Here is a 26319-nt window from a genome sequence, read left to right as displayed (position 1 = left end):
GTGTGTGTGTGTGTGTGTGTGTGTGTGTGTGTGTGTGTGTGTGTGTGGTGTGTGTGTGTGGTGTGTGTGTGTGTGTGTGTGAGCGGTGCAATGGATCAGCATGATGTAAAGTGATGTCAGAAGTCATAGGAAAGCAGAATCACTAAGTGTCAAAAACAAGGATTTGGCATCTTAGTTGACAGTTTTAAGAGGGAAACAGTCTCTCCCGCTTCCAACATCAACTTTTACAAACTCACTGAAGGAGAAAGACCACTTAAATATCTGGAAGAAAATAGAGTGTTTCTTATGAAGCCCACTCTCAATACCCCAAACCCCCCCCCCCCCCCCGAATTCTCCCACCCCAGCTCCAGCCTCAGCATTGGCAGATTCAGGCCGCACAGGGTATAATTCCCGTCCAGGACAGTGGGAGGCGCTATAAGGTGAAGAGTGTTGCTAGGCAGATTAGCAGTGCAGCCAGAAGTGGTCTGGCTATCCGCGAGTGTGACGCTGCATTTGTGCCGTCACTCCTGGAAGGTTCGGCCGACTCGTGACTCGTATCATCTAAGGGAACAAGAGAAGATAGTGAAATGAGCAGAGATTATCAACACATACACTGTTTTTCTCTATTTTCTTTGGAATGCCTATATCTTACAACTAAGAACAAAATGATGGCTGAAATAACACCGGTACACAATGTGCTGCTGCTACTGCTGCTGTTACACATCAGCCAGCCAGCAAGCCGGCCGCCCACTCTGCTTCGTGAGTCCCATCCTCTAAAGCTCAATGGCATGGTTAAGAGTCTCCCCAGGCTGACTGGCAGTGTTATCAATTTGCAGCCATGGGCCTGTCTAACGGCACACTGAGGGAGCAAGCTAGGCCAATGCAGAGCCACACAGAGCACAGGACTTTCCCCCACACACACTCACAGGTGGGTAACACAAACAGACAGATAAGAGAGAGAGAGCGAAAGGGGTAAGGGGGGTGGGGCTGAGAGAGATAAAGGGAGAGAGGAAGAGGTACATAGGTTGGGGATGGCATTAAGGCAGGCAGGAAGATGGAGGCAGTCTAGGTCTCTGACCTTAATAAATCTAAACGCCAGACTCCCCAAGCTTGTGTGCGTGCATGTGTGAGCGTGAGAGAGAGAGAGTGTATGTGTGTGCTTGTGTGTGTGCGTGTGGGTGTGTCAGACGAGGTGACAGCTAGTGATAAACCCTGATCACCAAGGTACAGTGAACGGCTTCCATGAATAAATATAGAAAATGTAATATTCTCCAACTCCCAGACGTAAATATACATTTCAGAAAACTGTAATTGCTAATGCGATGACAAATATTATTCCTAAAACTCTGTTTGAAATGACTAATGTGTTGCATTTTGACAGAGGTTAATTTATTCGCAGAGTCAGTGTGTATATGTGGTGTGTCCTTGGGTTAATCCAGAGCAGGAATTAGACAGCAATGTGTGTGTGAGAGCGTGAGAGTGAGTGAGTGAATGAGAGAGAAAGAGAATGAGAGAGAGTGAATGAGAGAGAAAGAGAATGAGAGAAAGAGAGAGAAAAGAGAGAGGAAAAGAGAGAGAAAAGAGAGAAGAAGAGAAGAGAGAGAAAGAGAGAGATGAAAGAGAGAGGTGAATGAGCCGAGTGAATGAGAGAGTTTTGAAATGAGAAGAGTGAAGAGAGGAGAGAAATGAGGAGAGAGGGAATGAGAGAAGAGAATGAGGAGAGCGAGAGAATGAGAGAGTAGAGAAATGAGAGAGAGGAAATGAGAGAGAGAGAATGAGAGAGAGAGGAATGGAGAGAGAGAGCAATGAGAGAGAAGAGAATGAGAGAGAGAATGAGAGAGAGAGAATGAGGAGAGAGAAGAGGAGAGAGAATGAGAGAGAGAGAGATGAGAGAGAGAGAGAGAGAGAGAGCGGGAGAGACGAAGAGACGAGAGAGAGAGAGAGAGAGAGCGAGAGAGAGACGAGAGAAGAAGAGAGAGAAGAGAGATGAGAGAGGAAGAGAGAGAGAGAGAAGAGGAGAGCCGACGAGCTGAGAGCGAGAGGAGCGAGAGAGAGAGAGAAAAAAGCAGCTAGCTGATAGAGGGTTAGAGTATGAACATGCATTCTGTCATAATAAAGCCTTGGGTTCTTAGAAGAGTAGAATAGAGTCAATTTAAATGAAGACAGAGGGTAGAAAAGGCCATGGAGTCAAGTCAGGATTTCAATAGACTTCAGCATTAATGGACTCTATTGTGCAAATATTTATTTTTCAATATTGCATATCATGTTCCTCAGATTGAACATATGTGAAACACAGCTCACAGTTCAATTAAAGCAAACTGGAGGATTACATTGAATCTAGGATATATAGCAGCCCCAAAAATTATTTGGCTGCAAGCCACCCAATTCTGTTCTTTTTTTCACCATTTTGTCTTTTGAACAATCAGATCACCTCTGAAAAAGATCTGATGTGAAAAGATCTGATGTGATTGGTCAAAATACCAATTAGTGGAAAAAAGGTAAGATTGGGCTGCCTGTCTAAACGCAGCCTCTGTGTTCTGACACAAGTAGCCTATGTTATATGCTGACATGAGACATGAGGCGTTTTACCAGGGACAACTGTGGTGTATGACATATGACACATGCAAACATAGACCATATCACCAGCAAAATACAACTGGCAACAGCTAGCAGCAACACAACAATGCAGTAGCATGAACATTCTAACATGACAACCATGCTGGGAGAGCATACAGATGTAGGATCTTAATTTGATCCCTCTTTTGTTGCCGAGAATTTTCGTGTAGTGTAGTGTAGTGTAGTGTATTTCAGTTTTAAAAAGGCTTCTAAAGTTTATAATTTCCACTTTGAAATTTCAGACTCGATTTGCCCTGATGAAAAAATGTATTAACCCTGACAAAAACATTTTCTGTTGCTGCGGGATTATTTTCCAGCTATAGCATACTGGCTCAAATGAAGAGCCTACATCTGTAGATGGATCAATCAGCGCAGAAAAAGAGAGAAAGAGAGGAAGGGATGTGTGTGTGTGTGTGTGTGTGTGTGTGTGTGTGTGTGTGTGGGGGGTACGCGTGTTGTGTGTGTGTTGTTCGTGCAAGGAGGACAGACAGAAGATACATGAATGCAGAAAGCCATACTAAACCTCGAGGTTCTAAACGAATTGTCTACTTTGTCGTTAACGTCAAAAACACGGTCATGTACGCCTATAGTTTTCACGCAGTTGTCTAGAGATAAAAAATAGAGATAATAGATGTCATTAGAGATAATAAGCCAAATAGGTTAGTGACACCCCCCCCCCCCCCCCAAACTACCCATCCTTAAAACAACGATCCCCAAGCCCCAAGCTCATGACAGCATTCACAAGACGTGTGCAATTCATTTTCATTCAAAATCTTTCATTCTTTCACTTGTCTTTGGATAGAAAACAATGGTAGGCACTGCCATAGGTTAAACAATATTGGATCATGAGATATGAAACTGACATGTTTCAACAGAGAGCAAGGAGTCATTCAGAAGGCGTTCAAGTATTGAGAGCAGGGAAAATACATCACGAGGTTAAACAGGCTCCGTGTCAATGTTTCTGTTGCAGCTGGAGAGAGCTTACTTGATGGCCGGACGAAAACGTTGAGTTTCAGGCATGTTCTTCTCCCGTTCTCGGCGATAGTGGAGGCTGGAAAACAAGGAGAACACAGATAAAACAATGCTACTACAGTACAACTTTAAACATTTTCAACACACAAACACAATTGTCTCTTTTCAAAGGACTGCAACCTACGTTCAACACAATATTTCTGCACCAAAAGAGAGCCAGAGTTCAATTTAATCTTGCATTTGTAATATGACTCTGAGCAAAGCGTCGGCTAGTTAATTGTGCTCATCTGAGCTGACTAAGTGGATTTGGTAGGTGTTGTCACGGTGCTATTGGACTGGTGGTCGGAAAACTTTTCAGGACACTCTAGGTCACTCCAGAAGAGAAGAGAGGTTGTGTGTGTGTGTGTGTGTGTGTGTGTGGTGGTGTGTGTGATGTGTGTTGTGTGTGTTGTGTGTGGTGTGTGTGTGTGTGTGTGTGTGTGTTGTGGTTGTGTGTGTGTGTGTGTGTGTGTGTTGTGTGTGTGTGTGGTGTGTGTGTGTGTGTGTTGTGTGGTGTGGTGGTGGTGTGTGTGTGTGTGTGTGTGTTGTTTGTGTGTGTGTGGTTGGTGTGTGTGATGTGGTGTGTGTGTGTTGTGTGTGTGTGTGTGTGGTGTGTGTGTGTGTGTTGTTGTGTGTTGTGTGTGTTGTTGTGTGTGTGTTGTGTGTGTGTGTGTGTGTGTGTGTGGTGTGTGTGTGTTGTGTGTGTGTGTGTGTGTTGTGTGTGTGTGTGTGGTGTTGTGTTGTGTGTGTGTGTGTGTGTGTGGTGTGTGTGTGTGTGTGTGTGTTGTGTGTGTGTTGTGTGTGTTGTGTGTGTGTGTGTGTGTGTGTGTGTGTGTGTGTGTGTGTGTGTTGTGTTGTGTGTGTGTGTGTGTGTGTGTTGTTGTGGTGTGGGGTGTGTGTTGTTTTTGTTTTACTACCATTGTGGTACCAGAAGTCCTCACAAGGTAAGTGAATAAGGACAAGTGGGACAGGCAAATTTGCCGTTCCCCCACGAGGACAAAAGCTATTTTAGGCTTAGGGGTTAGGTTTAGCGTTACAATTAGGTTACGGTTTAGCGTTTAGGAGTTAGGCGTAAGGTCTAATAGTTTTAGGGTTAGGGTTTGGGGTTAAGTTTAGGCTTAGGGTTAAGTTTAGGGTTATGGTTAGGTTAAGGGTTAAGGGTTAAGGTTGGGGTTAGATTTAGGGTTAGGGAAAAAAGGATTTGGGATGGGAATCAATTCTTTGGTCCCCAAAAGGATAGCAATACAAAAATGTGTGTGTGTGCATGTGTGTGCGTGTGTGTGTGTGCGTGTGTATTAGGCTACTGCGGGCAGGATTGCTTTATAAAATAGCCAGTGTGTGTGTCGCTGGTTGGCCATCAACACTAACGGCTTGGTAGCTGAGCAGGTGATGTCTCCTGTAAGAGAGGGTAAAACAGGAGTTGTGTGGACTGTGTGTGTGATGATCACATCCATCCCTGCCACAGAAAATAGTTTAAAATACATTGTGTGTTCTTCATGTCTTAACACCCATGTTGGAAAGAGAACATCTTTACATTGCGCCTCCTATTTTATCACCTTCTTCTACAGAAGAAGACAATCAAATATACTTCTCCTGAGTCCTTCATGCCCAGTTCCTTCCACAACAGCCTCCTTTGTGACTTCCAGTAACGGGTTCTCTGGGCACCATTTTGTGTCATCTGAGCATCATTCCCCAGCAGATGAGATGAAGTCAAGCGTATCCCTGGCCCGCCATTTGGGATTCGGGGTCTGTCATCGCCTCCTCACTGATCCTTACCCTGATCTATCGCTCTCTTTCTATTTATATATCTATCCCGTCCTCTCTAGATGAGGCTCTCTCCTCTCTGCTGTTTTCCTCTCCTCTTTGAACACACACATGTACACACATTCCCTGGATCTGTCTCATCTACGTCGTCTATCTAATCATTGAACAAGTCGCGGAGCGGGCAATTGTCTCTCTGCCGTGTGCTTTACATTCTCTCTGCCGTGCGCTTTACATTGGAACAGGCCTCTTCACACAGCGCTCTGGGCAGCGCTCTGGGCAGCGCTCTGGGCAGCGCTCTGGGCATTTATTCCCTTTTACAAAGACAACAACAGAATGTGGGGCATTAGGAAAAAAGCAGTCTCCCAAGTCCTCTTATCGTTCTAGCACATAAAAGAGAGCCTAATAGCAATGGAAAAGAGATGGAGATCTATTCCTCTAGGGCACAGCTATATTTCATTCTCTTTTTCCATTTCCCCTTCTTCTCCGTCTTAGGTTTTGATGTTCTCAGCTCATCAGATGTGCTGCATATGCACTGGCAAAACCATCTCYCCAACTTCCTCCTCTCTTTCGCATTATCTCTTGTAGTGTGTGACACCGTTGGCTCATCAGCTGAATGTAAACGCGTGTGGGAGGAGAGCGGAGCTCCAAACGGTGTCTTTGCTCACATCAGTTCACACGGAGCCGATGAAGGAGGGATGGAGGAGAGATGAGAGGAAATAAAAAAAAGCCGTGTCTTAACATGGCGAGCATGGCAGAGGCAGTCAGTGACACATTAATGAACCTTGGCTACCCTCGCTCGCCTGTTCGGTTGCTCACTCGCCCTTTTTCACTCCCCCCCCTCTCTCTCAAATACACACGCGCACACGCACGCTCACACACACACACACACACACACACAGGGCCCTGCTGAAATCCAAATGTCTTATCTTCATCTTCATCATCATCTTTGTGGGTGGAGTCGAGTCAGGGCTATCCACACCAACCACTTAACTCACACTACAGATCAAACGTGATGAGCTTGATAAAAGTGGCAGAACACACTCCATGTGGGAGCCTCTCTTTGCCATCTGTAAGCTATTTGCCACCCACACAAACAGAAAATAATTAAGTGCATGGAAGAGAAAATATGCAGTACTATCTGTCCCAATACTGGGGATTACTGCCAATTTACCTCTTTATCTCTCTAACCACTGATATGAAAGGATAGAGTTTCATAATACTTTTTCATCTATCAAGCCCTTTCATAACTGTGAAAATTATAGAAAGCGGACAAGGAAAGGAAACTTCTGTGCGGTGGTTTAGTGTTAAATATGCATTAGTTGGGAAGGTTTTCATCGTTCGTAAACTACGAAGGGAAGATTTAGCTGCACTGCATTCCTTCCTTGTAGCAGCTATACATTCTTTGGGCTTGATGAGGACCCCTCCGCCCTCAGAGCCCGCGCCGTCCACGCCAGAGCCTGTTTATTTTGGATTACCATGCAGTGGAGGGGCAGCTTATTGTTCTTGTCAGGCACTAACATCAACACCTGCTATTCTGGTTCCCATCAAGCCCAAGCCCCAGCCATCCATCCATCCATCCATCCAGGCTGATGCCTTTGAAAGGCAGAGGCACTGAAAGGATGCCCCAGAACAGAGGACCAGGTTGGGTTACTCCTTAGAGCGATGTCCCCTGGCTGTTAATGACTGGCCCCCTCAGTACACTGCATAATGCAGGTGCATTAAGGCAAATGGAATGAACCAGAATCCAATTACGCAAGAACAAACAGGTGCGCTCAGGGTGGATTAAATGAGATATTGTTTCAATCTCAGCCACGCCGCAATTGTAATGTTATCTGGAAAACACATTTCCTTTGGCTTACTTACAATATGAAACATAACAATGGATACAAAATGGCAACATTATGTGTTTGGAAAGGGAGGGAAATTAAGTTTGTTYGTGAGTTACCTTATTGGGTATTATTATGCAACATTATTATCATTTTTACGAGGTAGTTTCAGTATGTAGCTGGAAAAAAAATTAAAAGCTGTGAGTTAATGAAGCCAGTCAAAGAGGATTTGGCAATTATTTTCCATCTGTTTTTTCCCTAAATCCAAAGTCATTTGGGGGCTTTCATGGCCAGTGAACCATAGTCCAGCTTTGATACTTCCAACTCCTCATCATTTCAGATTAGCAAGCACAATGCGGATGATAGGCTTAGAAATCATATAATTATTATTTTGGACAATATTGGAGAGATTAGACAAGGCAATAACGCAATCATTTCAAATGATTACGTTTATGGTTAGTAATAATGATGGATTACATCTATATAGCTCTTCTTGTCATTATGTCTACTGCAAAGTGCTTTATGATCGATTGTATGATCGTACATCCCATCCACCACCTACAGCAGGGTTCCCCAACTGGTGGCCTGCGGTCTGAATTTGGCCCATGGGTGGTTTTATTTGGCCCCCTAAGTTTATTGAGCAGAAAATAAAACTCATTATTGGACATTAAAGACTGTAAAAACACCACGAAATCAGCTACAAGTTATTTTAATTTTGAAAATCTGTTCCCAAGTATTCCCACACATAATAGAGAGATGCTTGATCGTAATAGCAACACTGCTTGTATTCGCTAAAAAGGCAAAAAAGATGGTGCCGACAGAGATGGCCGCCTCGCTTCGCGTTCTTAGGAAACTATGCAGTATTTMGTTTTTTATGTATTATTTCTTACATTGTTACCCCAGGAAATCTTAAGTCTTATTACATACAGCCGGGAAGAACTATTGGATATAAGAGCAACGTCAACTTACCAACATTACGACCAGGAATATGACTTTCCACCACCCAGGACAATGGATCAGATCCCAATAGGCGACCCAAAACAACGGCGCAGCAGAARGGGCAGACGGAGCAGCCTTCTGGTCCGGCTCCATAGACGGRCACATCGGTCACCGCTCCCGAGTAAACTACCCGCCAATGTCCAGTCTCTTGACAACAWGGTAGACATAATTCGAGCAAGGGTTGCCTTCCTGAGAGACATCAGAGATTGTAAGATTCTCTGTTTCACGGAAACATGGCTCACTCAGGATATGTTATCAGAGCCGGTACAGCCACCTGGTTTCTTCACGCATCGCGCCGACAGAAACAAACATCTCTCTGGTAAGAAGAAGGGCGGGGGTGTATGCCTTATGATTAACGAGTCGTAGTGTGATCATAACAACATACAGGAACTCAAGTCCTTTTGTTCACCTGACCTAGAATTCCTTACAATCAACTGCCGACCGCATTATCTACCAAGAGAATTCTCTTCGATTATAATCACAGCCGTGTATATATCTTTACTAGCTTTACCTAGTAAAGACTTACAGATGACCTGGAGCCAGTGGGTTTGGCGACGAATATGAAGCGAGGGCCAGTCAACGAGAGCATATAGGTCGCAGTGGTGGGTAGTATATAGGGCTTTGGTGACAAAACGGATGGCACTGTGATAGACTGCATCCAATTTGCTGAGTTGAGTGTTGGAGGCTATTTTGTAAATGACATCGCCGAAGTAAAGGATCAGTAGGATAGTCAGTTTTACGAGGGTATGTTTGGCAGCATGAGTGAAGGATGCTTTATTGCGAAATAGGAAGCCGATTCTAGATTGAATTTTGGATTGGAGATGTTTAATGTGAGTCTGGAAGGAGAGTTTACAGTCTAACMACACACCTAGGTATTTGTAGTTGTCCACATATTCTAAGTCAGAACCGTCCAGAGTAGTGATGCTGGATGGGCGGGCAGGTGTGGGCAACGATCGGTTGAAAAGCATGCATTTATTTTTACTTGCATATAATATATATATAGCAGTTGGAGGCCACGGAAGGAGAGTTGTATGGCATTGAAGCTCGTCTTGACGTTAGTTAACACAGTGTCCAAAGAAGGGCCAGAAGTATACAGAATGGTGTCGTCTGCGTAGAGGTGGATCAGAGAATAACCAGCAGCAAGAGCGACATCATTGATGTATACAGAGAAAAGAGTCGGCCCGAGGATTGAAACCTGTGGCACCCCCATAGAGACTGCCAGAGGTCCGGACAACAGGCCTTCCGATTTAACACACTGAACTCTGTCTGAGAAGTAGTTGGTGAACCAGGCGAGGCAGTCATTTGAGAAACCAAGGCTGTTGAGTCTGCCGATAAGAATGTGGTGATTGACAGAGTTGAAAGCCTTGGCCAGGTCGATGAATACAGCTGCATTGTATTGTCTCTTGTCGATGGCGGTTATGATATCATTTAGGACCTTATGCGTGGCTGAGGTGCACCCATGACCAGCTCGGAAACCAGATTGCATAGCGGAGAAGGTACGGTGGGATTCAAAATGGTCGGTGATCTGTTTGTTAACTTGGCTTTCGAAGACCTTAGAAAGTGGTGACAGTGGTGACAGTGTTTCCTAGCCTCAGTGCAGTGGGCAGCTGGGAGGAGGTGCTCTTATTCTCCATGGACTTTACAATGTCCCAGAACCTTTTGAAGTTTGTGCTACAGGATGCACATTTCTGTTTGAAAAAGCTAGCCTTTGCTTTCCTAACTGACTGTATATATTGGTTCCTAACTTCCCTGAAAAGTTGCATATCGCGGGGGATATTTGATGCTATTGCAGTAYGCCACAGGATGTTTTTATACTGGTCAAGGGCAGTCAGGTCGGGAGTGAACCAAGGGCTATATCTGTTCCTGGTTCTACATTTTTTTGAATGGGGCGTGCTTATTTAAAGAACAACCAGGCATCCTCTACTGACGGAATGAGGTCAAATTAAGTGCTTTGAGAGACTAGTCAAGGATCATATCACCTCCACCCTAACTGACACCCTAGACCCACTCCAATTTGCTTACCGCCCCAATAGGTCCACAGACAATGCAATCACAAATCACACTGCCCTAACCCATCTGGACAAGAGGAATACCTATGTAAGAATGCTGTTCATCGATTACAGCTCAGCGTTTAACACCATAGTACCCTCCAAACTCGTCATTAAGCTTGAAACCCTGGGTCTCGACCCCGCCCTGTGCAACTGGGTCCTGGACTTTCTGACGGGCCGTCCCCAGGTGGTGAGGGTAGGAAACAACATCTCCACCCCGCTGATCSTCATCACTGGGGCCCCACAAGGGTGCGTTCTCAGCCCTCTCCTGTACTCTCTGTTCACCCATGACTGCGTGGCCATTCACGCCTCCAACTCAATCATCAAGTTTGCAGACGACACTACAGTGGTAGGCTTGATTACCAACAACAACAAGACGGCCTACAGGGAGGTGGTGAGGGCCCTTGGAGTGTGGTGTCAGGAAAATAATCTCACACTCAACATCAACAAAACAAAAGAGATAATCGTGGACTTCAGGAAACAGCAGAGGGAGCACCCCCCAATCCACATCGACGGGACAGTAGTGGAAAGTTTTATGTTCCTCRGCGTACACATCACGGACAAACTGAAATGGTCTACCCACACAGACAGCGTGGAGAAGAAGGCGCAACAGCGCCTCTTCAACCTCAGGAGGCTGAAGAAATTTGGCTTGTCACCAAAAAAAMCTCACTAACTTTTACAGATGCACAATTGAGAGCATCCTGTTGGGCTGTATCACCACCTGGTACAGCAACTGCTCCGCCCACAACCGTAAGGCTCTCCAGAGAGTAGTGAGGTCTGCACAACGCATCACCGGGGGCAAACTACCTGCCCTCCAGGGCACCTACACCACCCGATGTCACAGGAAGGCCAAAAAGATCATCAAGGACAACAACCACCCGAGCCACTGGCTGTTCACCCCGCTATCATCCAGAAGGCGAGGTCAGTACAGGTGCATCAAAGCGAGGACCCAKAGACTGAAAAACAGCTTCTATCTCAAGGCCATCAGACTGTTAATAAACAGCCATCACTAACGTTGAATGGCTGCTGCCAACATACTGACTCAAATCTCTAGCCACTTTAATAATAAAAAATTGGATGTAATAAATGTATCACTAGTCACTTTAAACACTTTATATAATGTTTACATACCCTACATTACTCATCTCATATGTATATACTGTCCTCTATACCATCTACTGCATCTTGCCTATGCTGCACGGCCATCACTCATCCATGTATTTATATGTACATATTCTTATTCATCCCTTTACATTTGTGTGTATAAGGTAGTTGTTGTGAAATTGTTAGATTACTTGTTAGATATTACTGCACGGTCGGAACTAGAAGCACAAGCATTTCGCTACACTCACATTAACATCTGCTAACCATGTGTATGTGAGCAATAAAAATGGATTTGATTTGATACAAATATAGTCCTCACATTGCGTTAGCGTTGCGTTAAAATGCATTTCCAGTGTGCTGGGCCTGGATCTCAAGCTGGCCTTAATAATAAGGGGATCCATATCCTTTGATCCCAGCTTGTCTGTTAGGATAGGTTGGGTTAAGTTAAACCTGAGTGCCCTCCAACACTGTATGCAGCATCCCTAGCAAGCTAGCTTTGCCAGCCCGCTGACTAACTTGCGCTTCCCCAGAGCCATGATGTTTCTGATTCACTGGGATTACTCTCGTGTTTCCGTCTTCTGGGACCCAGTCTGGGTTTACAGAGCATGGAACGATACAATGAGCTCCGTAAGTATCGGGACAGTGMCACATTTGTTGTTTTGGCTGTGTACTCCAGCACTTGAACTTGAAATAATGCAATGMCTATGAGGTTAAAGTGCAGACTGTCAGCTTTCATTTGAGGGTGTTTTCATCCATTTCAGGTGAACCGTTTAAATCATTYTGTCCCTCATAGTCATTGTATCATTTCAAATCAGAGAGTCCAGAGCCAAAAAAAAAAAAAAATGTGCCACTGTCCCAATACTTTTGGAGCTCACTGTAGCACGCACCCAGACACCCTTGCACGCATTCACATGCACGCACACGCGTCAACGAGCCGCACAGCAGTCTGCGTTTCTGTCGTGAAAGAAAGAATAGAAGACGAAAAACTAAGACAAAGAACAACAACTGCAGTGCTGACGGCCACACAACCTGTGTGCGGGGAGATTGAGGAGATGGCCCCGGGAGAGGACCATTAACCAGATGTTGCTATCGTCCAATCACAATAGGCGGTACTGAAGGATGGATGGAGGGAGGATGAGGGTCGGAGGAGAGAGGGGAGGAGGCAGTGGAAAGCATATAAACTCACACCCCTGGTGGTAACTGGCCTTTCGCTCTTTCCTCACATCTTTCAACCGGTGCCAAATATGAACCCAATTCATCCCTCATGCTACTGGCTCAGAGATGCAAGAGAAAGCGAGAGGGACGCAGTGAGAGAGAGGATGTCGTTCTCGATTCTGGTGACTTTTTTTATATGTATATATATATATATATATTCTGTGGAAAAACTGTCATTGTCTAGTTCTTTACTCCTAGTTCGTCCTCGTTTCTCTTATTTCCAGGCTTTTCACAGCATTAGCGAAGCGCCATTACTCTTTCCCGGGGACAAAAGCGATGATTACATTATTGGTGGTCAAACGCTAGTTTGTTGATTAGAGCCTTTTCCCCCCCTATCTTCCTCCCTCCTTTCGTCCTTCAACAAGTGTTCCATTACTTACCTCACTCCTTTGATTAGCTATGTCTGGCCAGCCAGGCAGGCAGCTCGCTGGACAACTGTTTCCAGTTATTTTTTTTTAAACGGGCGGCCTCAGAACCATGAGGATTCTGATGGCTGGGCCATTAGTGGCTGTGTTCTGTGACTGGAACCTTAGCGGCAGCCAATAGAGACGCCCCCCAGGGGAGCAGTTGGGTGGCGGCCATTCTCTGGTAGTGTTTGAGGGCGGGAGGGAGTGTAACGTGCTGTCTGGAGGGCAGGCACACTGGGCTAGCCGCCATGGAGAGGAACAGTGACACACAGGGAGGGAAATGAACCGGAATCACAGAGGAGAGGAGAGAAAGTAACCCATCTATCTAAATTATGATAATGCATTTGAGTCCAAGCGGTTGACTGTGGTTTCTGTCACACTATTTCATGTTGTTGAGTCATTTCTGAGAGCTGATGACAGGAATGATTTTTCACATGAATGGGTAGAGCCTGAGTTATTTCTCATGTCTGTACCCAGGTTTCCTACTAACCCATAGGAATGGAAATGCCCTCTGTGACTATTAAACATCCTCCTTCAGCCTAAAAACATATACATATTGTGTACATATATACCATCCATGCCTTTGCTTAACGCTATTCCTGCTACCGCAGAATAGTGCCTCTGACTTGCATTATAGGGTACATGATACTATACCACAATCACGACAGAGCGGCTATGCCTTGCATCTGGAATCATACGTGTGCACCGTCAGACAAAATCAAGACAATCCTTTTGAAAATGAACATCAAAACTATGTCCTTAGGTTGGCTTACCACTTACTGTACGATCCAGCGGTGTATCGTGTTGCACTTTATAGATTATGCTGTACTTTGTACTTTGACATTTGTGAGCACGGCTGATGTTTTTGACCATGGCCTGGTTTTTGTCAGGTCAATCAGACAGATCTGTTCTGTTTCTAACTCCGCACCTGAGAACTAATTTCATCCTTGTTCACGGGACATAGACGTGATGGATCCTGTTTCCTGTCACTGTGTAGTCCAACAAGGCATACGAGCAACATAACTCATAGCAGACAACTGCTTGATGACACCAGCTCGTTTCCCATTCGCCACACATCTCATCGACTAACAGACACTTTTTTTTCCTTCTCCCAACCCTCACTCTTCTGATATTGGATTTAGGCCCTTCTGAGATTAAAATCGCTCCACAGATTCTCTATATTAGAAAAAGATGCTGCCTTCAGCTTTCCCTGATCTGCAGGGTTCACTTAAGCCACCAATGCTGGCTGACTTCTGACCTAGGAAGCGCTCCCCTTGCCCTTCCCCAATCCCTTCCTTAGCAGCGTCTGTCAGAGCGGCCGACACGTCACAGTCGTAACTCAATCCCAGCTAATACAGTATTCTGCTGAATTGCTTGCAGATGTGAGTAACATTAAATGGCTTCCTGCAGGCAGTGCATTTTGCATACTCACTCTCTCACTCTCACACTCTCACTCACACCCACTCTCCTCTCACTCACTCACTAATTTATAGAAAGAAAGGAAGCATGGGAGGAAGAAAAAAGGTTTTGGCCCATGCTGTTACGACTGACTCTAGCCCTCTGTTTCCCTCTAYCTCTCTCTCCCTCTACGACTTGAKGGACAATTCAGMTCCTCTAAACARAGAGCTGCGGCTGACAACRAAAAATGAAGAATCATGGTCTCGATTTGGGTTTATTCCCCGCGACCGGCTAGCGTTGAGTAACCCGTGTGTGTTGTTGAAGCGCCTGACAGCAGAACTCTGTCTCCTCTTTATAATTGTATCACAGACGCAACAAATCAAGCCCTCGCCCGCATCGAACTCAAAGGTCGAAAACACCATTAGCGGGCATTTCTCCGTCAGAATATAATTTAACATCTTAATCWTCATCTACGGACCAGATAGTGAATCAATCAATGGTTTGCAGGCATTTTTTYCCCAGCCTTTTCTCCCTCAGCTCCTTGAGTTACTGAAAGAACAATTCATCATGAGACTCAAAGTAAATCACGGTGGTTGCTTTGAGTTCCTCTCTCCATTGCAATTAATATAATACACATTTTTAATACACATTTTAAATACACATTTTTTGAATATAATTCAATTATAGGATTATTTACTTTCAAATTCCGTTGCAATTCCTCAACACGAATGTCCCAAAATAAGCACTACATCATCACATTACTTCCCCAGCCATATGTATTGTCCATATTTCCAGTCCCAAACCACACAGTATATCATGTCATTTTTCTTCAACATTATRCCAACCACAATATACAGAGCTATCCTGCCAGACACACTCACACATACATGCCCCCATCCCCCACCAGTCTATCTTGTTAAACAGCCACTGGATTTTCCTCTCCCGCAATCATCTGTCTGCTCTGCGTGTTTCTGAATGCAAATGAGGGTTTTCTAGAGCCTCCTGTAGTGTGTTTAGTACCCCACACACACATACACACACACTGTGCCCTCCCTGTCAGAAAGCTGAACCTGTCCAATCAACAGGTTCTCAATGGCATCCACTGCTGTGTTCAACAAAAACACAACCATTCCCCGTTGTCCTTTCAGAAGAGTCATGTTGAAGAATGTTTAACAATATCACTCTTACTTGTCTGCTTCTTTCATGCTAGACAATATCCCCTCGGCAAACATCCACAAAACAATTTCTCCAGGTTTGGAAGCAAGCTAAGAGAACGTTGACTGAACTACGTGCTAAATCGTATACTGTAGAGTTGAATATATATATATATGTAAGGGTAGTTACGGTATGCCTGACCTCTTTGCTGGCAGTAGGTGTTGTATGGCAATCTGAAAGTAAGACGGATGTATAACAAATGCTGGTGATACAATGGGGATTTTGATGATGTTGTAAGCCACTCATGAAGCAAATGAATTTCAGAAGCAGCTGAGGATCATAACGGCTATGCTTCTGCTGCCGCTGATGACGCTAATGAGGATCAGGAGGAGGATGAGAACTACGATGAAGGTGCTGCTGGTGCTGATGAGGTGGCGGTCAATCTGGGGCTTTCGTGAGCAAACATGCCCCAGAAAAAGTATCACTATAATACAGATGTCATTTTTTATCCTTCCGCTGTCCTCTCTTCACTATACTCTATCCAATCAACAAGCAACCCCCCCCCCTCTATGTCTTACAGATGTTCAATCTGGACACAAAAGCATTGGGAAATCACATGTCAGCAGAGCTCATGGTGGATGACTTTAATATCCGCAGCAGTGGCCAGAGAGGCGACACGCTGGAATCACTCAGAGAGCAATGAAGCCTCAGGCATCTAAAGCAATATGACATTGTATAGCAGAATGGATGTGTTCTATAGGCAGCCTATCAGTTGGAGTGTAATTTAAGTTAGCACTTTGGACAGGCATCTTTCAGCGGGATGAGAAAAAAGGTTGGAAATAAAACGTACAGGGGGGGGGGGAAGTGTCTAACCCTAAACCTCATCTAACTCCAACCTTGGAGACTTCCCTTCCCTTCCCTCTCCCTTCAAATCAAATCAAATGGTGTTTGTCACATGCTTCCGTAAACAACAGCTGAAGACTAACAGCGAAATGCTTACTTACAGGCCCTTCCCAACAACGCAGAGGGATATAGTCGAAAAACAATAACGCAAGAAATAAATACACAATGAGTAACGACGTGCCATTTCTCCTGTGATTCTCAGCTCTATCAGGGCTGACAAGGCAAGCAGTCTGTAACATAAAACTCTACGAAGAAACTTTTGACCTGCTGCCATAAGGCTTAATAAACACCGTTATAGAAAAGGCATATGAGACATAAATACCATATATAGTCATGGCAGCTGGTGTTAGCTCATGACAACTGGCCATACACGGGCAGTTAGTTATTTAGGTAAGGTTTTTGGCTAGCGGTGGGCCTAGCCAATTAGCTGAATTAAACGTTGGTTAGTATCATGCTGACAATGGCCAACATTCAAGAATTTTGGAGGTTTTTGTAATGCAACCCCTCCATCTCGACGGCTTCGGAAGGGAAAGAAAGAAACAGGTGGAGATAATAAAGGAGAGAGAAGTCCCTGGTTGGCTGTCAGGTTAACTGCCTCCATCATAAATGGTGATGATGGATAAAACAGACTTGTGTGTAGATCTACCAATAATATCCCACTGATATCCCCTGCCTGTTTCAACACTCCAGGCAGGGGTCATGTTTCATGGGGAAAGATGTCTGGGATTGTTTGGCAGCTTGTCCTTAACTGTCAGAAATGATACCATACCAAAAATACAGATGGAGGATCTTAATTTGAGCCAGTTTGCTATAGCAGGAAACGAATCCTGCAGCAGCAGGAAATGTGAATTATTATGTGGATTATACTGTAATTATTGGGCATTTTTGTAAGGGTCTGACACGTTTTTCGTAAGGGAAAACCATGTCTGACATGTCAAAGTGGAAATTACAAACTTCAGAAGCCTTTTTAAACCTCAAATACACTACAAGTTTAAATTGTACTGCATAGCAATGAAGGCCTACCCCGGGCGATGCTGGGACAATTGTGCGCCACCCTATGGGATTCCCAGTCACGGCCGGATGTGATAAAGCCTGGAATCGAACCAGGGACTGTGGTGAGGCCTCTTGCACTGAGATGAAGTACATTAGACYGCTGCGCCACTGATACCATTTGAAGGGAAACATTTTGAAGTTGGTGGAAATATGAAATTAATGTAGGAGAATATAACACATTAGATCTGGTAAAAGATAACACAAACAAAGAACATGCTTTTTTATCATCTTTGAAAGAGAAAGGACATACTTTCAGATAGGAGTCTAGGTGTAATTTAGATTCTGGCTACCAGAAGGCAGCAGTGTTTGTGCAAAGTTTCAGACTGATCCAATGAAGAATTACATTACTGCACAATATTTTGAAACAAGTCTGCCAGGAGTTTGCCCAAATGTGCCGAATTGGTCCATTGATACATTTTCAAGTACGTAACTATAGAGAACATACAAAAATGCTATGGTAATAAAAAATGTAAGTTTACACACTCCCAGGAATGTCATACATGATAGGGTTCCGGTGGCATGCATTGAAACATGTGTCCTTATCGTGGCTTTCTTTAGCAAATTTCTATGAGTTAATAGACTTATTTCCTAAAACTTTTCAATACTAAGCATCATATTAAGGTGTTGGACATTAATTGTGTGATAGTAAATAACTAGCAGGTCTATTTTGCTTCAGCAGCTAGAATTCGTCTGTCCACAATTCACTTGCGGGAACAAGGTGGCTCATAACACCAGACATCAGAAAGAGCTGGCCGCTACCATACGAGAGATTGTTTGTGAGGAGATTACATATGCCCTCACCTTTAATTTAAAACCGGTAAATGAATCATTGGCAGTGCTTGCTGCTGAAGTGGATACCTATTCAACTAACGTGGAAAGTCTGGAGAAGACAGCCAATGCGACAGAGGTACAACTCCATGACTTGGAAACAGAGCAAGCTAAGTTGGAAGGGATAATCAAACTCCTAAAAGAGAAAACAGAATCACTCGAAAATCATTCCTGTAAATTCTATGTGCGGGTCACAAGAAACTAGTGTGGAAGTGGGCAACCTAAATTCCTTCATGACTAATCTTTTTCCTTGAACTGTTCGAGCAGGAGGAGCTGGATCCTATACCGCTGATTAACATTGCGTACCGCACGGGTCAACTCCGCAATGGTTCTCGTTGTATGATTGTACGGATCCACAGGTTTGAAGTCAAGCGGCGAATTGTTCGCCTTGCTGCGGAAGCCGGGGGTCTGACCTATGCAGGGAAGAGGATCAGCATCTACCCAGACCTGAGTGCCGAACTGCTAAAATAGAAGGAGACTTAGAACAAGGTGAAATCCCAGCTACACAAGCTAAACCTGAGATGAAGCTTCATCCACCTGGCAAAACTGATCTTGACCTTCCAGAACACAACACACATGTTTTCCACTGCTAAGGAAGCTCAATACTTTTTCGAGTAGCACATCAATCCCAACACACAAGGACAAGCCGACCGATGGAACCCCACGACTGGCTCATTATTCAGGTATGCTATCCATGCACAATCACACAGCCTAGCTTATGGCTATGATGCTGGCCTCAGCATAAGACAATGATGAGGACACGCCCCCCATGTTTGGGAACAAGGAACAATATTATATTATTGCTGAGCATTGAACTTGTTTTAATTATATTGCCTATGGTCCAGGACATTTGCACAGTGATGACACCATGGCAAATAATGAACAATGGACAACAGACACCGAGTGTTCAAAACATTAGGAACACCTTCCTAATATTGAGTGGCACACCCTTTTGCCCTCTGAACAGTCTTAATTCGTCAGGGGGAATAGACTCTAGCAGGTGTCGAAAGCGTTCCACAGGGATGCTGGCCTATGTTGAATCCAATGCTTCCCACAGTTGTGTCAAGTTGGCTAGATGTCCTTTGGGTGGTGAACTATTCTTGATACAAACGGGAAACTGTTGAACGTGAAAAACCCAGCAGCATTGCAGTTCTTTAAGCACTCAAACCGGTGCGCCTGGCACCTACTGCCACACCCTGTTCAAAGGCACTTACATTTTTTGTCTTGCCCATTCTCCCTCTGAATGACACAGATACATAATCCATGTCTCAGTTGTCTTTAAAAATCCAGAGGAAGACTTTAGCTTGACATCGAAACATCAGTCACCTGTCCACATCCTGTACAATGGATTAAAGTGAGCTAAAATAAATAAATCGTTGCTGTTTTGTTGTTGAGTGCTCCATCTCCTTTTAACCTTGAATTAGTCCTTTTGGAAGTTTTTCTTGGTAAGCCCTTCCCACGCTTAAAAATCCTTCTTTAACCTGTCTCCTCCCCCCTCATCCACACTGATTGATTGTGGATTTAACAACATGACATCAATAAGGGATCATAGCTTTCACCTGGATTCACCTGGTCAGTCTGTCATGGAAAAAGTTCCTAATGTTTTGTACACTCAGTGTATGGAGGTGTCCTATGTACTGGCGCTGGTCTCTTGCGTGGCTACAGCCCACATCGGCGGCTCTGTGTTGTTTTCATCTTCTGGTGTTTTGTGGTGGGAAACCGAGCGGGTCGAGCACAACACGTCAACCCTGTTATCCATAGATAGACAGTCTAGAAAGGTTTTATGACGCGTGCATTCAATTGTCGCACACAACAAGCTTCCCTCCCCTCGCTCACAAAGGGGTTTTATGGCTGATTTTAAGATATTCCTTTTTGTAAATTTAACCTCTTGTGATGGGAAACCATGTTTTTTTTTTTTTTTATGAAGTTGGACATGTGCTCTTTATGACAGAATGTAAACATTTGGTGAAATTCAACTTTTTACAGTACACTTCTCAAAAAGGCCACCGAAATGGTGGAACGACCCAGAAGTTCTGGGGGGAAATATAGAAGTGTTCTTCTCCAATACGGTAGCATATTCTAACCTCACACTATGGTTGACTCATACAGTATGATCTCAAACAGTACACACACAAACAATACACCGAAGTGAAGTATCAGTACATCAATAGACATATTGGTGTCAGAGTACGCGGTACTACCTCCACYGTGTGTGGAGGTAGTATTGGCAGTGCAGTGAGTCAGTGAGTCCAACTAGAAGCCTATTTCAGCAGCAGCAAAGGGATACTTTCAACCCAACTCCATCACCCAGCTTTGCTAAAAAAACTGATTTCCCTGGGGTGGCAGCCTCAGACGAACTCACACACACACACACTCCTCTCCACCGCCACAGACATGAAACATGAAACTCCAGCACCTCTGAGCTGTTTAACCTCACATSGTAATATGAAGAGTAACCACTCTGTCATTCTTTATGAAGCATGGGATACTGTTCTGCAGGGAACACTTCTAATGTTCAGATTTGTCTTAATCAGTATCCCAGAGGATTCCGTTCTCTTTTTAGGAAAGAACATTCTAGGAGCAATGTGTTCTAAATGAAAAGCTGCAGTGAAATGTGAGTCTACAAGTGTCTCCTCTAATCGTAAGGTTGTAAAAACATGGGGTTAGGAGTCAAGGCTGTTAGAGGCTGTTTTCTATCAAACACACACCACATTTTCTGTAATATGGGGTTAGGGCTCTGTGTTCTGTGTATCAGGCAGAAAATGAGCTGAGATAGAGGATATATTCTACAAAGGCCCATAGAGAAGTGGATCAGTCCAGTAAAGAGTTATAGAGAGTAATGTGTTGTTTTTTTATGACAGCTTTGCCAAGACTTCCTAACAACCAGACCAATTTGAAGTACCATATTCTTCTAATATAAACGTGGATGTGAAATGGTTGTTCTTCTGAGACAGCTTGATAAAATTCTAAACACGTTAAGGGCTGCATCCGTCCTCCCCTCCGACATCAGTCTTCCTTCAACTGTAACACGTAATAGTACAACACGTGACATTACTCTCTAGTACTCTCACACACAGATGCAGGATCGTAATTTGATCACTCTTCTGTCGCTGAGCAAATGCAAACTTGTAGTGTATTCGAGGTTTAAAAAAGCTTCAAAAGTGAGTAATATCCACTTAAAAATGTCAGACTGGATTTGCCCTAACGAAAAATGCATCAACCCCTTAAAAAAAAAATCCATTCATTATAATTCAAATAATTCACATTTCCTGTTGCTGCAGGATTCTATTCCTGATGTAGCAAAAATGTCTAAAATGAAGATCCTACATATGTATATGGTGATAGACGTTAGTACTCACAGATGTAGTAGTACTCTCTGCCCGGTCTGAACTCGAAGCCCAGAGAGAAGGGGGTGAAGAGCTGGAACTTTTCGGAGAACTTGAGCGGCCCGTTGGGGGAGTGAGGCCTGTTACACTCCCAGCGTTTGAAGCCCTTGGCGGTGTGGTCACACGTACTGTAGCCGTCGTAGTTGACCATGTAGAGGACGTAGCGTTCCGTCCGCTCCTCCGGCACCGTGTCTTCATAGTGGGGACAGAACACGTCCAGGTAGTCGTTTATACACACGTCAATGTGGTAGTCTCCACGGTGGAACCTGATTGGACAGAAGCCAAGGACGAGAACGTTAGTGTTTGGAAGACTAGTGTGAAGGGCTTCAACTACAGATGGAATGGAAGATAAAAATCAGCTAATCGTTTCATTTGAACGAACGGAATGAATTCGTTGATTACTCATTAACAGTTGGACACTATTGAAAGTGCCTCGAAAAGTTCCGGAAGCTCAAAGAACCGGTCCATTTAGGGTCCGAATGAGAATGTATATTTGGCTGCCTTTACACACGGTCAATCACAAAACACAAAGTACATTTCATAATAAGAACGTTTTTTTGTTGTTGTTTTAAACAAGGAAGTGACTTTGCTCTAGACAGTAATAGAGATTGATTGTAGTTCTTTAAAAGTAGAGTTAACATTCACGGTCCTAAACACGTTTCTGCAGTACACAGTGTGCTGGTCACAGAAGTCAATGTGACTAGATGAGCGCACTCCCACTCCCGCTCCACATCAACAAGATCACCAAGGAGTACTAAAACATCCTCAATTGTAAAACACACACACAGGGACACACACACACACAAACATAAACATGACAGTCCTGTTAACATTTTCTCTACGTTTTATGTTGATGAATTTGTTTAGATGTGACATGGTTTATGGGCACTGGCTGGCTATTAACATTCTTTAGATATCAGTCACGTGGCTTCAGTGAACGAGGAGGTTCGTCTATGAATCCATCGGAGCAGCACTTATTTACCACTTCTCCCCGGCGTGGTGATTCGCACACTGAAAAACCCTATTTGGACAAAATCTCTCTCTTTCGGGTGCCAGAAAGTTCCACCGGGGAAAACAAGAAGAGACAAAATATATTTTTGAAAACACAGTGAAGGAAAACACTCAGACCGAGGGTTCCAGAGAGAAAATTATTAGGGGAGATGTGAGATAGTTGAAGCAGGAAATGTCAAACGATACCAAAATACAGCGTGTGTTTTTTCCCCCAGAAGGCTGTGCAGAGAGGCATGTTTATAACTCCACTGATCCACAACAGACTACAGAAGGCCATGAGGTTCTAATGCCCTCATCTGACACACACACACACACACACACACACACACACACACACACACACACACACACACACACACCAGCCACACAACCACACACACACACACACACACACACACACACACACACACCACACACACACACTAAGTTCTGAATTGCTCATTGATTTGTCCACAAACCACTGTCCTGGAGTTCCATTGAATCTAGCCTTAAAATCCTACAAGGAATGCGATTTGTGTGGGGTGTGTTTAGTTCTGGGTGGGTATGGGGCAGCTAACTCTAACCTCAGGGCACCGAACCCCACTTTACCCCTGACGTTTCATCTTCTCCTCCTCGCCTTTGATACGTCTGGATTTTTAATTGGAATCAGTCTTTGTCTGGCATGAGAGAGACCTGACAAGAACTTTTAATTGAAAACCCTCTCATCCTTGTTCACGGGACGTAGACATCACTTAGAACACTCTGCGCTCCCTCTCTTCTAGGCTTTATCCTCTGCCCCTCATCACTCTCCCTTTCCCCAAACTCTCTCTCTCCTCCACCCTCTGACAGAGTAGAGAGTCGGCCAAAGTAAGCAGACTGCTGATGATGTTTATGATGATAAAGGTGGTCTGGGCTGCATTAATATACACACTGATGAGGACGACACACACACAACACACCCACACAACACACACACACACACACACACACACACACACACACACACACACACACGACAACACACACCACACACACACACATCACACACACACACCACCAACAGCTGCTTCACTACTCCCCAGTCATTAAGGGAGGGAGAGGGAGAGAATAGCCTTTGATAGTCCCTCTCTCTTTAGGGATATCACATTATATATGGAAGCCTTCACTAACAATTTACTAGTGGAGATTGGGCTAGCTTGGGGACTCTGACTGACACCATCATGTTTGGTGTTGGTGCTGTGTGCACACTGTGTTGTGTGTGTGTGTGTGTGTGTGTGTGTGTGTGTGGTGTGTGTGTGTGTGTGTGTGTGTGTGTGTGTGTGTGTGTGTGTGTGTGTGTGTGTGTGTGTGACTCGGGTAGTGTGAGCGTGGGTATGTAACGTGTGGTACAGTATGTACGTTTGTGTGACGTTTATGCTAGCGTCTAATGGGGTTCTTTACCTGTATTTACTCATTAGAATAAATAGCTGAGTAAGACTGTTTACCTTTGGGGCAGGCAGCATCTCATGTGTAACATCTCATTTAAAACCATGTCACTGTGCAACCACAGGTAGAGCAATCACATCTCCTCTGCTTAAATGTCACTGATTTAATCATCACAACACACGCTTCGACTGCTCAGCCCTCTCTGCTGTGTGTGTACATGTGTTGTGTTTGTGTGTACATGCACCATGGTTTCCCTGCACTCCATCAAACTGCCTTTGTGGTGTTGTGTGTGTGTGTGTGTGTGTGTGTGTGTGTGTGTGTGTGTGTGTGTGTGTGTGTGTGTGTGTGTGTGTGTGTGTGTGTGTGTGAGAGAGTGAGAGTGAGTGTGAGAGAGTGTGACAGAGAGCAAGAGAGAGTGAGAGAGAGTGTGAGAGAGAGTGTGAGAGAAAGAGAGTGTGAGAGTAAGAGATGGATCAACTGTCTCCCCCTTTCCTTGGTTCTGCTGTAGAGAAATGGTCTGGACTGCAAATGAACCAGAGGATGTTTGGGTGACTGAGCAGGACACACACACTTCCCTGCTATCAGTTCAAAAGGTGGTCTGGCACTGGGACAGAAGGGAGGGGGGGAGGGGCAATAGTAGCAGATACAACAGAGTGAGTGAGTGAGTGACTAGAAGCTAGTTTCCTCAGCCAAAGTCAATCTACACACACAACCTACTAGTTCAACATCTTAGCGACAGATTGTTTTACCCCTGTGTCAAACATCTTCTCTAAACGTCAGGTTCATTAAAAGTAGAATAAGAAATATTGTTCATGTTTTTTTGATGGTCCTCGTGTCTTAGTGTTTATCAATAGCAGACAAGATTGACTGTGGGGTTTTATAAACAATGCTGTAATTCACCGGGAAAAAGGAACGAGTTATTCAGCACAGAACGATCTTCAAAACACACCAGCCTCTCACATAGCCTCTCATGTAAGTACCACATAAATAAATCAAGCAGAAAAATATGTATCGTAGGCATCGTAAAAAGCGAAATACAACTGATGTGTCAGTTGAAAAGGTCTACGGCGATGGAATTCTGCTGGAGTGCAGTGGAGGTCGATGGAGAGGCTGGTGATGAGTGGAGGAAGCTACATACCACCGCTACACGCAAACATAACACACTGTAAATTACAGCTCTATCAAAGGGCTAAGGGAGGCACTCTCTGTGTGTGCGTGTGTGTGTGTGTACATATAACTTGAAAATCTTCTCACACTGTACACCAAATTGAATCGGCAGAAGAGAAACACACACTCCAAGAATAATACTCCCCTGTCGAGTGTTTGAGTTGAGAGCCCTTAASCCCCGACACACACACACACACCTTGTAACTGCCCCGAATACTCTCTTACTCCGGGCTATCACAGGCACACTTCCCTTCTGACACCCTCCACCTCTAACGACGGGTAGAACACTTTTCCAGTCTGGTGAGTAGAGTCCTTGATGCCCTGGTAATTTAGCAGGGTAATTAAAAACCGCCAGTGGATGGCAGGCTAATTGTCAAACCATGATAATTGCACGTCTTTGTTATGCTACAGCTGTTGCCAGAGAGCTCCAGGTCACAACACAGTCCTGGGGAAGAAATGGTCTCGTAAGTACTCTGGCTGTGTGTGTGTGTCTGTGTGTGGGTGTGTGTGTGTGTGTGTGTGCGTGTTTGTTAGGTGTTTAAACCTTTTGTTACCAGCTGATTACACCGTTCAAACACATTTCGGCAGGGCCGAAAACTATCCTTGCTACTTCCTACAAACACACTCAGAGTCAGGAGAGTTGGAACAGAGGAGTGCATGCAGAGTAAGGTACCGTGCCACACCAGTCCCTGATTGGCTTATTTCCATTTCAATTACACAGTCCAGTGACATCGCTCACACACACCGCGCCCAATGAGCTCCCATCAGCCTCCGCTCAAGAGCTCAGCGCAGCCGCCGGAGAGATAGAGCAAGGACGACAGACAGAGAAAGGGAAGGAGGGAGAGAAACAAAGGGTGCAGAGGGAAGAAGAGAAAGAGAGTGTCATTCCAACCACTTTTACGACGAAAGGAAGATCTTGTATAGAAAGAGAAATCATACAGTGGAAAGGACAGACGTGAGAGAGAGAGAGGAGAGAGCGAGGAGAGAGAAGAGGCAGAGAGAGAGAGGAGAGAGTGAGCAGAGAAAAGAGAGAGAGAGAAGAGAG

At 44.6% G+C, this 26319-nt stretch overlaps 1 protein-coding gene across 1 annotated transcript in view; it reads right to left on the bottom strand.

Moving 5' to 3' along the window:
* Positions 1 to 322: 322 nt before the first annotated feature.
* LOC111975205 (ephrin-A5b) overlaps positions 323 to 26319 on the bottom strand; it is a 125388-nt gene continuing 99391 nt past the window's right edge. Inside the window, exons 2-4 of the mRNA XM_070447110.1 lie at positions 21666 to 21958; positions 3581 to 3646; positions 323 to 540 (exon numbers count right to left, since the gene is read on the bottom strand). Of these exons, the coding sequence (XP_070303211.1) occupies positions 413 to 540; positions 3581 to 3646; positions 21666 to 21958 (487 nt within the window). The 3' untranslated portion in view covers positions 323 to 412. The remainder of the gene's footprint in view (positions 541 to 3580; positions 3647 to 21665; positions 21959 to 26319) is intronic.

The sequence above is a fragment of the Salvelinus sp. IW2-2015 genome, linkage group LG15 (assembly GCF_002910315.2).
Source record: "Salvelinus sp. IW2-2015 linkage group LG15, ASM291031v2, whole genome shotgun sequence".
Classification (NCBI taxonomy): Eukaryota; Metazoa; Chordata; class Actinopteri; order Salmoniformes; family Salmonidae; genus Salvelinus; species Salvelinus sp. IW2-2015.
The sequence above is the reverse complement of the archived record's forward strand: the minus strand, read 5'-3'. Positions and strand labels throughout refer to the sequence as shown.